Source organism: Monopterus albus, unplaced genomic scaffold (assembly GCF_001952655.1).
Source record: "Monopterus albus unplaced genomic scaffold, M_albus_1.0 scaffold300.1, whole genome shotgun sequence".
Lineage (NCBI taxonomy): Eukaryota > Metazoa > Chordata > Actinopteri > Synbranchiformes > Synbranchidae > Monopterus > Monopterus albus.
Genome location: NW_018128180.1, coordinates 287,779 through 302,147, shown reverse-complemented (window position 1 = coordinate 302,147; position 14,369 = coordinate 287,779). Strand labels below are relative to the sequence as shown.

The 14,369-nt window shown below is 40.4% G+C and overlaps 1 protein-coding gene across 10 annotated transcripts in view; it reads left to right on the top strand.

Annotated features, from left to right (window-relative positions):
- Nucleotides 1-14,369, top strand: part of LOC109973678 (apoptosis-stimulating of p53 protein 1-like) — a 51,368-nt gene that overhangs the window by 25,062 nt on the left and 11,937 nt on the right. For 7 of the 10 annotated variants that reach the window (XM_020623447.1, XM_020623450.1, XM_020623449.1 and 4 more), the window contains 8 exons: nucleotides 6,543-6,638; nucleotides 8,921-8,977; nucleotides 9,137-9,257; nucleotides 9,578-9,657; nucleotides 9,769-9,936; nucleotides 10,055-10,195; nucleotides 10,321-10,510; nucleotides 10,892-11,020. In XM_020623447.1, the coding sequence (XP_020479103.1) occupies nucleotides 6,543-6,638; nucleotides 8,921-8,977; nucleotides 9,137-9,257; nucleotides 9,578-9,657; nucleotides 9,769-9,936; nucleotides 10,055-10,195; nucleotides 10,321-10,510; nucleotides 10,892-11,020 (982 nt within the window). The other 3 variants (XM_020623453.1, XM_020623454.1, XM_020623452.1) reach the window with 3 other exon arrangements.

Genomic DNA, 14,369 nt, shown 5'->3' with positions numbered 1-14,369 from the left:
GTGACAATTGGATTAAGCTTTGGCTACTATAAATGTTTCACCAGAACATAAGTAAATGCCCAAAGATAAGTTATAAGACAAGCTCAGTAACCAGCGGGCCACCCTGCTATGTGCTGGAGCTGTTCTCACAACAAAGTTTTCCCCTTTTAGTTCAGCCTGGGCTGCAGGAGTCTCCGAAGGCTGTTATTGTAGGTTAGGAGGAATATTTTTACTGGAGGCACACAACAGATTGGAAGGGAATGGGTTTCATTACCGGAGGGACCTGTGATCAGAACAACGTGTGTGTCTGTGTTTATGTGCCTAGTATGTGTATACATAACACTGAGAACATACACACTGTTTGGAAATGTAATACTCACACACTGAGAAAATCAAATATTCACATGTGCTACAGATTAAATCCATGATCACAACATATGTGAAAGTGCCACAAAGACGTAATATGAGAAGTAATATGAGATAGCTGCAATGATCAATGATTGATCAAGAGCTGCCAGTGTCTACTGCACACTTTCATAAAATCCCTAGAAGTCAATTTATTGACACTCGGTTTCACAGGGAAATTACACTATGTCATAAAACTACTTGTAAGAGCCAATCTGAAAAATGTTTAGTTTACGTAGTTATTAAGAAAACATAGCCAACATAGCTTTATGTTTTGGAATAATAAGTTTGTTTTATACAATGTGCTCTAGACATGTTATATTATGGCATATTGTTGTTTGTTAACCATGTGACCGGATGTGTTTTTTGTTTTTGAGAGGTTCGGACGGTCAGGCTCTGAGCACACAGTTTTTCTGACCGAGTTATAAGCAAGTAATTTGTCAAGTCCTTTGTAACTTTGGACAAGGAACCAGGAAACGTTTTATTTGTATGTTTATTTTTATTTAGTAAACCCTTCGTAAAAACCAGAACTGGACTGTGGAACTTGTTTATGTCGTGTCATACTTACTGCATAAGACCTGCACCGTAAAGGCTAAGGAGTACCGCTACACTACTGTTACATATATTAAGTAAACATAAGACATACTTGGGGAAAAAGTATGGTTATGGGTTTCATTACACATTCAAAATTCAGAAAATAAGACATTTTTTAAATGTACAGTATATTTATGTACAGCATGGTGTTGGTTCACAGTAGCTACATCTATAGGTTAACAAGTTGACTGCTGTGGGCTCCAGCTACTATATGAACAAATGAAAACTGATACAAGGCTTTCATCACAGAGCTATGACTTTGGAACTGAATATAAAAGAAGTGGATGTGCTCTCGATTTACTCTTTGATCTACGTTCCGACTCTCACCTATGGTCATGAGCTTTGGGTCATGACAAAAGGTGCAAGATCCCGGATACAGGCGGCCGAAATGAGCTTCCTCCGCAGGGCAGCCGGGCGCACCCTTAGAGATAGGGTGAGGAGCTCGGTCACCCGGGAGGAGCTCAGAGTAGAACTGCTGCTCCTCCACATTGAGAGGAACCAGCTGAGGTGGCTCGGGCATCTGTTTCGGATGCCTCCTGGGCACCTTCCTAGGGAGGTGTTCCGGGCATGTCCCACCTGGAGGAGGCCCCGGGGAAGACCACGCTGGAGGAAATATGTCTCTCAGCTGGCCTGGGAATGCTTCGGTATTCCCCCGGAGGAGCTGAAGGAAGTGTCTGGAGAGAGGGAAGTCTTTGCCTAGACTGCTGCCTCCACAAGCTGGTTCCGGATAAGCGGAGGATAATGGATGGATGCATGAACTTCAACTAAAGTTGTGAGCCAAAAAGTTCAAAGCAGCATTTTTATTAGTTTGTCTGAAGTCAGTGACTAATGTATAATGTACATACCATGTGCAAAATCATATTTCATCACTCAGATTTCAACATGGAGTCACTGATCTGTATGAGGATGGTTTTGATGTTCTTTCATCCTTTTATTGCAGTGTGGGTCAAATAATGCAAGAGTTTCAACCAAACTTAAAGCTTTTTCCCTTCGAAGAGCTGCTACCGCTCCCATAAGAATTTTAAAACAAGGCAATTTTTATTGTTTTAATGGATTTTAATGTGCTTTGTTGTTATAAAAATGTTTTTAAAGGCCTACGAAGGGCATAGTTCTGAGAAAAACCTGACCAGATCAAATGTATCAGTTTCAGCATTTAACAACGATTGGACATTAATGAAAATGTCATCCAGTTTCAATACTTTGAAGAGATGTTATGTTTGATTAAAAAATATTGAATGTCTTATGTTAGTTCATGCCCAACACACCCAGCCCCTTGTGTGTGGATGCATTGTTAATTGGGTGAGACAAATGTGTGTTCGTTTCATAGAGTGAAGGAGTTTATGTGTGACGCTGCAGTTCAGTCACATGTCACTGTGTGTGTGTTGCAGAGCTAGACAGAGAAAGAGAGAAGAGGAAAATATGACGCAGTAGGAGTCAGCTATTTTTCCAGTGTGTTTTCATTTGTGTATGTGCACACATACACGTCGTGTGGGTGTGCATGTCACGTCTGGGGAGAATGCGCCACAAGATCGCTGTGGCGTGAACATTAGCCTGTCAATATCATCATTGTCATCACGATTGGACTCATAACACACATCTGGATCTGGAGGCAGAGGTTGACTGAGAGCAGCTAGTGCTCCATCAGGCTGTGGTGCAGTGATTTCCCCTCTGAGAGAAAGTAGGAGAAGGAGAGAGGGAGGTGTGACAATGGAGAGAGAGGGGGGCATTGCTGCACCAAAAAGCCAGCTGCAGAAAGATGACAAGCATTGAGAGAGAGATGAAGGGATGCAGATATGGAGAGAGATGGGGATTAAGAAAGGTGGAAAAAACAGATGGGTGGAGGAAGATACAGAAAGTAGTAGTACATAAATAGAAGAAGTACAGAAAGAACAAAAATGGAAAAGAGGTCAGTGAAGAAGGATGAAAACATAGAGAAAGGGGGTATAAAAAGGGATGGAGCTAATGACTTTATTGCTTTCTTTTTGTACCAGTTTAATGGTTTACATACAGTATTTGTAGTAACTGATTACAGTTTTACATTGGTGAGCTCCTTTCATTCGTCATATGAGGATACACCAGTAACGGAGAGAGAGTTTATATGAGAGAGATAGAGGGGGAGGGAGGGAGCGTAGGCAGAGCAAGCGAGAAGGAGAGAGTGTGTTGTAAATCACAGCACATCACCGGGTGGACAAGAGGGAAAGTTATGATAAGGATTGCTCTCGTTTCCTCCATCTCAGAGCTTTTCTCTGTCCAGCCTCCAGCAACATTTTTCTATCTGAAAACATAGCAGTCGGCTGTGTCTCTGAGACGCTGTGAGGATGGAGTGGAATGAGGTGGATTTGGTGCAGGAATTTACTGTTGAAGGACAATGCAGCAAAATTAAAGTCCACTCCTGCAGGATCACATGGGACAGCCTGCAGGTAAATACAGCACGGCGGGAACCTGGTTCTAACTGCATGTTAATGTCAGCAGGATGCTCAGAGCAGCGTGTGAACAGCATGAGCAGAAGAACACATGACACTGCTGTTACAGTAAGTGTCAGGTGAACTGTTAACTTTTCCATAGCTTTAGGATACATGTCATCATTAGAAAGCTAGAAACAGCAGGATATATAAACTTCCCAAGACAACAGCGTCATACTCACTGCTTTAATTGACCAGATCTTAACATTACAAGCAGTGTTACAGTGTAGCAGTGTCATCTCATATCTTTAAAAAAATGTTTGCTTTTTTAGGTTTTCATTGTAGGTTGATGTTCAAGTGTCTCCTGACTGTCTGTAAAAAGTAGTTTTGAACGCTTCAGGAATCAGTGATGTGCTACTAACTGGAGTTAGAAGCTCAGCTGCAGTGAAAGGTGCTAGAAAATTCCATTGATTTAGCCTTAGGCAGCACCATTTTTACTTGTGGACTTAATTTGGCATAGATGTGGACCATTCAAAGTCAGTTTCAAGTGTCATATGGTATGTCTACAGCACACAGTCAACAGTGTGATCGGGCTGGTAGGTCAGAGCCAGGCTCAGAGAGAAGGAGGGCAGATGTAGAAATATACAACAGTCTATTTTGGAAAACTAAGCTAAAGGTAGAATAAAAAACAAAGTACTCAGCTCACATGTAAAAAAGCATGGAACACAGTCAAAGACACGTATGAAAAGCAAAAGTTGCCCCTTTAGTGAGCCAATATATCAGCCAGGAGTTCTGCTCATACTGGCTCCAAACGAAGCTCCCTGTTGTGAGTTTTTATAGGGGGTACTTTTTCAAGCCTGGGCAGACAGACACAGTTAGTGACTACATTGTGAACACAGTGGAGCATTTAGTAGCTAAGGCGTGAGCTATTACCCTCAAATACAAATAGAGTAGTTGGTAGAAACTGAGATTCAATATTGGACTTTCACTACTTGACCAGACATACATCTCCAAATAAATATCACTCCATAACAGCTGGTTGCATGATTTGGGCAACTCATCCAAGGCATGTCAGTGCATAACAGTCTGCTTTGGAAGATGTGACCTCAATATGCAGCACTCATCACATGCAACACTCCTGTGAGAGTGCCAACAAAAACTGAGCATTACAGGTACAGTATAATAATAGTAACCTTAATGGCAGAACAGCAGTATGGGATTGCAGTAGAATGTACCTAATAAAGTGGACACTATGAGAATAAGTGTTTGATAAATGACAAGAAAAAAGTCACTGTGTGAATGCTTATGGAATTCATGTCTCATCAAACTATCTATTTACCATATTTACCATACATAGAACATTTTTCTTTCCGAACACGACCCATGCTTGAGAGTGTGGCATCTGAACTTGCCCTGGACCTGACTCGAGCCCAATGCAGTTGAGTTTGTAAAGTGTTTTCCCCCTTATTATTGAATGAGGCAGACCCTTGGGTGCTCCAGCCATCTAACCTAAACTTTAACTTTTGAGTTCAAACCCGACACAGACCCGAACATAATTACTAAATTTCTGTCCAAACGTGGCCCATCAGGCTCGGTCTGGATATCCACACTCTACCACTGCATCATTGTGTGCAAGGTTTCCACATAATAATAATTACATCCTGATAGTACCAGCACTTCCTGGCCCCCTTAAGGTGACCAGTATTCATTATCAGGAGATTAGTTTGTGTCTGCAGACTCTTCATAATGCACTTCAAAGTGAGGGTCTGCAGAATCCCACAAGTCAGCATTTAGCTAATAATATGTGGCACCACTGACTGTAAAACCAGTGTAATCTGCATAATGTCACTATATAAAATTTGATGTATTCTCCATCATGTTGGAATACTGTATGTCTGTATAATGTCAGTGAAAATTTCTGTAAGTCAGCCTGAAGGCACTGGCCTCATCTATAGTACAATGTGGCTATTGGTGTGGCAGAAAAAAAATTCTAGATAGTCTAAATACCACAGCAAATGTTTATTTCCTCCTCCTATTTTCTGATTTCATTAATATACTGTGGGATGATATACAGTACATCTTTGGTGGGCCAGATGTGGCTACTGGTTGACAATCCATGTTATAGACCATCAAGTTTAACTGATCTCCCCATATTCTGAGTTGGCATATTTAAGTATCACCACAAAATTAGTCATGTCCATTTGTCTTACTTCAAACTTTGCCCCAACAATTCCTTCTTTAAACATTTTAAGTATGAGATTCCTCAGGGTTTAATTTGAGGTCCCTTTTTTTCTCTTTCCATTCTCACACATGGCTACATTGTACTGTGTTTGCGTATGCACTGATATTCTACTGTTGTGATGCATTATACTTTACAGTAGCTTTATGCTGTAGCTTTGCTATGATGCAGTGCAGAGCTGCAAGGTGTTGAATCTGTTCTACAGTATTATCTGTGCTGTTGCAATTAGTTATTCACAAGTTTAGAAAGTAGCCTGGTCACATTTCCCCCCTGGGCAACATATGAACACTTTTGCACTGACTAGCCTCACTGCATAATGGAAATTAATGTAACAGACCAGGTGCAGTGTGTGTGTGCTTGTGTCCATGAGTAAACATACACAATAGCAGGATGTGGCGGGGCTCAAACCTTCCGCTGTTGTCTGCTGAAGGCATTTTTCTCCCCTCACCCCAGACTCAATCTCATGCCCCCCAAGCACACACACACACACACACACACACACAAACATTTCCTTTTACAATCATAGAAATGTTTGTTCAGTGAGATTACAAACACAGCCACACTACATAGTGTCCTGATGTGTACTCAGCTTGATAAGACACTGACAGTAAAACGCAGGATGAACAATCAGTGCAGTTAGATTTTCTAGCTGATGTCAATGTCTGTGTCATAGCACAGTAGTGACCGGAGCAGATAGGTTCACCATTTTCCCTGAATCAGTACTATCATTCTGTCACTCTGCCAAGGCCACCAGCTGCTGGTTGAATAACATTTCTGAAGCTGCTTTGTAACCTAAAGTGTGAGGTGATATGTGTGTGCATTTATCTCCCATCAGTGCTTGGGTTTTCATCTTGGCAGATATACAAAAGATACCATATTGACACACTGTAATAAAATAGTGTACATGATGTTTGTGTGTGTAGGTTCCCCGTGTGGAGCTGACCCTGTCTGAGCTCCAGGAAATGGCCACAAGACAACAGCAACAAATAGAGGCTCAGCAACAGATGTTGGTCGCAAAGGTAAGTTAGTGTAACATTATCTACATTAGAGTCTGTCAGAAAAATTTAGCTATGAGGCTACAGGAGCTAAGATCTTGAAGGAATGTGTGTGTGGTTGTGTGTGGGTGTGTAAAGATCAGTGCTTCCTTGGAAACAGGACGTGATCCAGGTCAGGGTTTAAGGACTAGCAGGAAAGAATAACTCCATCTGAGGCAGTAGACCACTATTCACCCCCAGGTTTCATGCAAGAGAGAGAGAGAGAGACAGATCATGATCAGTTGTCACTCGTTCCCACATTAGGAAGTGACCTTTGAGATACAGGAGATGACATCATCATGGGAGCCACAGCTGCTGGGAAACTGAAGTAGAGTTGCACTCCAGTTAAGAGCCAGAAGGGCGAGCCAAAAAGTCTGATTCTTTTCATTTGTAAATGTTTCTCCATTCATTTGTTAAAACATTTACTTAGGCTAAAGTGAATTAAAATGCTTTCAACAGGGATCAGGAATATTTTCAAGCACCAAACTTGGTTTGATATATTTTGGGTTTTCAAGGGCAATTGTGCTTAAGCATGTTTTTTTTGAAGCAGCTATTTCCTGTTAAAATGACAGTGTTTCTGTCCAGTGTGTATTTCTTTCTCAGGGTGGAAAAGTCTCTCAGCTGCTGTGTAGAGCCAGTTTCCATCATCTCACATTAATATAATACAACATTGGTTCAGGATTTCCATAAAAACAAAATTCAAAACACATTTACTGGCACCTTCCACATGCATGTTTTGTCCTATGCTGTGTCTTTGTATAGAAACAAGCTACTGTTATGTAATGTATCATTTAGCATGTGTTTGTGTGTGTTTCGAGGAGTGATTGAAGGCTTTTTCCCTCTTCCCCTGTGTGTGTATGTGTGTTTGAGAGTCACACAGGTCAGCTGTACTATGTGCCAGCACAATAGAGAGAAGGAGCGAGAAAGAGAGTGGTGTAAACTGCCTTAGTCAGCACCACACATGGCAGAGCTCTTTCTCCGTCTGCTCTACTCTGTATGCTATTTGTTTTATAAGGTGTGTGGTGGTTGAATAAATAAATGCATGCAACACAAATGAAACTAAACAACCACATGATTTTCAAAATTATACATAGTGTGGTTAAATGGTGTTAGGCTGACATATAAAGTAGAGGCATGACATATGAATTATTGTGTTAGCACATTAATTAAATGGCACATTTTCAGTGTTCTTATAGGTGCTAATAAGGGTTCACTTATGCTGTGAAATATCTAAGTAAAATATACATGTTCTGCACCTTTGTTCTATGCTGTTATCACTGTATTAAGACTGTAAATATTCCTGCTTGAACAGGCTGTTAAATGTCTCCTGAAGCAATAAGTGACAGATATTTTGAGGCATAATATGTTTCAGTGTTTACCCTTCTCTCAATAGTTTGATTAAAGCTACTGGACAGCCACGTGGCTAATTAATCCTCCGTTCAGGCTGAAGGTGTGTGGGGCTATGATGGGATCTGTGTGTGGACTATGTGCAGAGGCTTTACTTATTTATTTATTTATTTTAGCTGCAAAAAATTTCAAACAAAAACACAGGAATGTTTACTGGTGTTGCAGCATATTTCCCTCAAAGCACTGAAACCACTAAATATTTGAATGAAATCTTAATAAATGATTGATTGTTGATTGATCAGTAGGAAAGAATTATTTTTACGTTATTAGTGTAATAACAGCATATGTCAACCTGCAACTGCAGTATTTATACTTTTGACAGCCAATTCGGTCAGATTTTCACTACTGAAATTCTAAATGACAAGTTGATGAATGTGAAGCTGAATCAGAAGACAAACTGACAGACCCGCAGTGTGATTAATGACTCGAAACACTGCCTTTTTCAGGATTGTCACAGCACAGCACAGTCAGAGGTCCACCTGACTTTCACATTCCTTATGTAAAACATTCATGACTTAATACGCAAGTTTAATGTCAGGAAAACACCTATCAAAACTACAGTGCCACTGAAATTTCAGATGATGATTGATTTCCGCAGGACTGGACTGGTGTGGTTTGGTCACATTTGTAGGTTTCCAGAGATGAACAATTTGTTGTAGCGGGTGAGAGGAGAAGGTGAAACATGGCTCATCCATTTTGCAAGTTTAGAGCTAGCTGTTATGAGTATATACTTTAAAAACAAACTCAGAAATGCATACACTATGTATATATGTAGAGTATAGTGGTTAACAACAGCAGTTATTCCAGCTCATATTTGTGCCATCAGAGCCTGTGCCACTGAATGTCCTTTTCTCTTGTAGGAACAGAGACTGAGGTATCTCCAGCAGGGAGGCAGATCTAACCAGGGACAGACACAGGTGAGATGCATTGATCAATCTGTCTTCTGTCAGTCTTAAAGGATAGGATCACATTTTTCAAGTCTGTCTTATTAAAACCCACAGCCATCTGCTAAAAATCAGATGAAAACACTAATGGATATTTAGCTTGTGCTGTCTGTGTTCTCCACTCTTGTTTAGTCAGAAGCTGAGAAGCTGCAGCGGCTGAAGGAGCGAGTGGAGACTCAGGAAGCAAAGCTGAAGAAGATTCGAGCAATGAGAGGACAAGTGGACTACAGTAAACTCATCAATGGAAACCTCTGTAAGGCTAAATATGCTGCAGAAATGATGACTATGGGTTACTTGCACTGCATTATGACTACATAATAAAATGACTATGTATCAAGAATTTTATCAGTTGAAATAGTCTCATTCCTACAACATAGGGGAAGCCTGTGCAAAACAGACTTTTACTGTATACATTTTTTTATCATTTTATATGCCCTGCCCAGTGGTAGCACCATATGTATGTATATCCAGAGTGTACATCCATCTTAATGTCAGGAGTTACTGTAATATATTATAAAATAGCGGTAATCTGATTTCACTGTAAATATTCCAGTTTTTGGTTTCTGCCTGCAGCTGCAGAGATTGATCATGTTAGCAGCCTGTTTCAGGAGAAGCAGGCAGAGCTGCAGTCTGCAGTGATCAGAGTCGACCAGGTAATGCCCAGAAGGATTCAAGATAAAGGCTTCTAATAAAATCACTTGCCTTAAATGCAGTTTGAACAAGGTAAGTTGCTGTTAAGCTCTTTGTAATTTTTTTTTAACCAGTTGACACAACAGTTGGAGGATCTGAGGAGAGGGCGACTTCAGTTGCACTCTGTTGCACCAGCTCAGGGGGCACCCTCTGGTTCCCATGGTGCCGCCCCTGGTCAGAAAGGATCACCCCTGTCGGGCCCTGCAGCACTGGAGCTGAGGAAACTCTACCAGGAGCTTCAAGTAAGTTATATTTCAAACTTCAGAAAACATAATGCAAATTAACACATTCAAGTTCTTTTGGTTAAACATTGTTGTCATCAAATGGAGCATGTAAACCTTGTATTACTGTGTGTTTCAGGCTCGGAATCGTCATAACCTGGAACAAAGTAGCAAGCTGGCCCAGAACAAGGAGCTGCTGAACAAGAGGAACGCCCAGGTGACAGTGATGGATCAGCGCATTGGAGACCTGAGAGAACGGCTGCATAAGAAGAGAGCAGAAGTACACCATTTCACCCTCATCATGAATTTCTATTCTCTTCTAACAAGCTAATGAAATAAAATTTGTGTGACAGTCTCAAATTTGCTTGACTGTTACTGTAGCTTTTTTTCTCTCTACCCCTCCAGTTGAGTCGTATTAATGGAGGAGTGTCCTCCCCTCAGACTTCCAGCCCTAGCAGTGGCGTTTCGGGTCGAGTGGCAGCTGTTTGCCCCTACATCCAAGTTCCAGCTGAGGGGAGACAGGAGGCAGGGTACCCCCTGCTGTCTGACCCACCACCTAAGCCCACCCCTCTCAGCCACATCCGCTCCCTCTCAGGTTGGTACAAAAGTGGTTGTAGAGTTTACCATCATTTTTAATCAGTTTTTCTATCTGCACTCATATACTGTATCTTCATCTGAGCTCTAACATGCTGTCCTTCTATTTCTGTTCCCTGTGTGTTTCCTCCTTTCTCTTTTCCCCTTATCTATTGTTGTTGATGTTATCCCAAACATTGTGTTCATCTTATTGGTGATTTTGTGATTATTGTTTTGTCACTTGTTGATGTTGTGGTGGTGGTTGCTGTTGTTAACTGTTCCTGCTATTGTTTTGTGGTGTCACCATTATGATGTTATCATGATGATGTCGATGTTGTTTTGGTGGTTGTTAACGCTGTGGTTGGTCTTGTTACTGTCTTCCATGGTGGGTGTGGCCATGCAGAGGATGACAGGAGTGGTGTCAGGAAGCCGCCAAGCCAATGGAAAGTGTCAGATTTAGACATTGTCCTGTCAGGGCCCAGTGAAATGTGGGAGGGACCTCGGTCCCCTCAGGGGGGTGACAGTAACAACAGTGAGTCCCTAGAAGGCATTAGAGAAACATACTCACCACATCGGTGATCTCAGTAGATAGCAGCAACTGGCGCCTCATTCCATCCTGTTCAACATCTGTTCATAGTACTTTCAACACACATGCTATAATGAGCCTGAGTCCTGCTGAGTCTTGTCATGCTGTCTAACTATTCGGAACAGAAGGTTAGAAGAGAGAATATAATTGAATCAACTATAGAAATGACCTCAAAATGTAAGTATCATATGTATAAGGACACAGATTGAGATTCCTGTTCAATTACTCCTTCACATCGTCCTGCCTGGTTTGAGCTGGTAAGTTACAGTAAAATGTTCATCACCTTCAGCTACAGTTACAAAGTTATAATAATCATTTTGTGGTCAAAAACATTACAGACAAAATTTATTACAATAGACTAGAAAATCAATTCATTTTTAATTTTACACCATGGCCCTAACTGTAGAAATGCGATATACACAGAAGTACAACAGAAAATACATAAACACAAAAATGCAACAAAGGAAAAATTTACCAAAGATGTGATCTCTGGCCCCACAAGTAGGAAATCATTAATTAAAGCATAAAATAGTTGGAAATGGTTTGACAGTTTGGAAAATTATTCACTTTGGTGGTGAGAGTTGGGTGATTCAGTCACTCTCATGTGCTAAATATATAGCTTGAGATGCTGATTGATGGATTTTGTTACCTTTGGACAGGCTTAGCATAGCTTAGCTTAAAGATTGGAAATAGCTAATTTGGTTTTGTGCAAAAGTAAAAAGCATCTGCTTAGGAGCATCTCTAAAGTTCACTAATTAAGATGTTATCTTGATTATGTAGTTAAACTGTCAACGTGTATAAAAGAAAAAAATATTATGAGCTTTAGAGGTGCTTACTGGAGGAATGTACTGTATTACCTTCAGTCAGAGCCAGGCTAGCTGTTTCCCCCTGTTTCCAGGCTTTAAGATAAGCTAATTGTCACACAGTTGTAACTCGATACGTTGTATCGATTCTTAGCACACGAACATGTGATTGGTATTGATCTTTTCATTTATCCTCATCATGACAGCAGGTAACTGAATTTCCCAAGATACTAAACTGTTCATTTGACATGGTACATTTTTAATCTAGTCAATAATCACACTAGCTTTGTGCCAACATACATACATATTGTGTAACATCTCATTAACCATAGACCATTTTGTACTATGTCAGACCATTCAGACCCTCATACTGTTTATAAACCAGGCTAGAATTAGCTGAATATTTCTACTCTCTTGAGTTTAACTTGTTTAGGCTATATAAGTGAAGTGTCTTGAATCAACACTGTTATGAATCCCATTGTGTTTGTAAATGTCAAAGCAAATGTCACAGGTCTATTTATTAATCCTGCTTATGTATGTCAGAATCAGAATTAGCTTTATTGGCCAGGTGTGTTGGACATGAGGAATTTGACTCTGGTACAGTGGCTTTCAATGTGTATGTACATATCCTTATGTAAGGCAATAGCAAAGGGCAAGTAGACAATATACCAATATAAGGCTGTATAGTATAACAAAATAAACAGTATAAACAAAGCAATAAACAATGCAAACAGACAAAGGAATGTTCATTAGGAAACAAGATAAGAATAAGAATAAAAATAGAGTACTTAAAAAAATGTATGTGGAAACTATGTTGCCAGACTTCATGTCTATTGGGAACAACAGGCATGACTTATGAATGAAAGGAAGTTTGAGGTATGCTAACTAGTAGCTATATATACTAGTATGTATAATGAGTGTGTGAGAGAGACATTATTCTAATTCAATTCTGATTTATTTGTATAGCGCCAAATCACAACAAAAGTCATCTCAGGACACTTTACAAAGTAAGGTCTAGACCTTACTATTATTATTATTATTATAGAGGAAAAACCCCCAAAAAATCCCCCTTGAGCAAGCCCTTGGCGACAGTGGGGAAGAAAAACTCCCTTTAACGGAAGAAACCTCCGACAGACCCCAGCTCTTGGTGGGCGGCCTTCTGCCTCGACCGGTTGGGGTGAGTGGATAGAGGAGACAGGAAAGAAAAGCAAAGCAATGAGACACAACAAACAATCAAACACTGGGCAGGTTGATGTGGCCTGTGGCTCATCAAAGACGTAGAGGTCCAGAGCCAGGGCAACCTGCAGAAAGGTACAGGGAGAGAGAGGGGACACACTATGGGAGAGCGGAGACATACAGTTAGTGACTCATAATGGTGGCATATACATGCACGGAGAGTAGAAGAGAGGGGAGGGGAGGAGACAAACTCAGAGCACCAGTTTTTCAGCATCACTTTGAGACAGATTTTAGGTAAGGGGGTTGTGGGGTCATTGCTACTGTTGCTGTCATCAGAGAGACAAATGTTACACAGTATGAATGCTAATACAAGCACAGCTTACAGTATTCCTAGAGCAAACAGAAATCATCAGGAATATTATGCAACCCATGAGCATTAGAATTTATTTTATTTACTGATACACAGCGATAGTTTTGCATTCCACTGAATTAAATTCATACTGAATAATATATATTTAATCACATTTTAAACGCCTACATGAACATGTTTTATTTAGACTCCCTCTTATTGAGGGTTTTATTGTAAGGTTTGTGTTCTTGACCTAAATGATAGATCTAAATCTTTGGATTAACTGGAGGCTTTTTAGGGAACTATTGGGACATCCTGATAGTAAAGAGCTACAGTAGTCCAGCCTGGAAGTAACAAATGCATGGACCAGTTTTTCAGCATCACTTTGAGACAGATTTTAGGTAAGGGGGTTGTGGGGTCATTGCTACTGTTGCTGTCATCAGAGAGACAAATGTTACACAGTATGAATGCTAATACAAGCACAGCTTACAGTATTCCTAGAGCAAACAGAAATCATCAGGAATATTATGCAACCCATGAGCATTAGAATTTATTTTATTTACTGATACACAGCGATAGTTTTGCATTCCACTGAATTAAATTCATACTGAATAATATATATTTAATCACATTTTAAACGCCTACATGAACATGTTTTATTTAGATTCCCTCTTATTGAGGGTTTTATTGTAAGGTTTGTGTTCTTGACCTAAATGATAGATACATTAAATACTGCCACAAATGTACTTCCTGTCGTCATACCTGAGTTCAAGAATACAAATGTTGATGTTCACAACCCACAGATGTTACAGTGGGGCAAATAAGTATTTGATCACCTACCAACCAGCAAGAATTCTGGCTCTCACAGACCTGTTAGTTTGTCTTTAAGAAGCCCTCCTATCCTTCACTCATTGCCTGTATTAATTGCACCTGTTTGAACTCGTTACCTGTACAAAAGACACCTGTT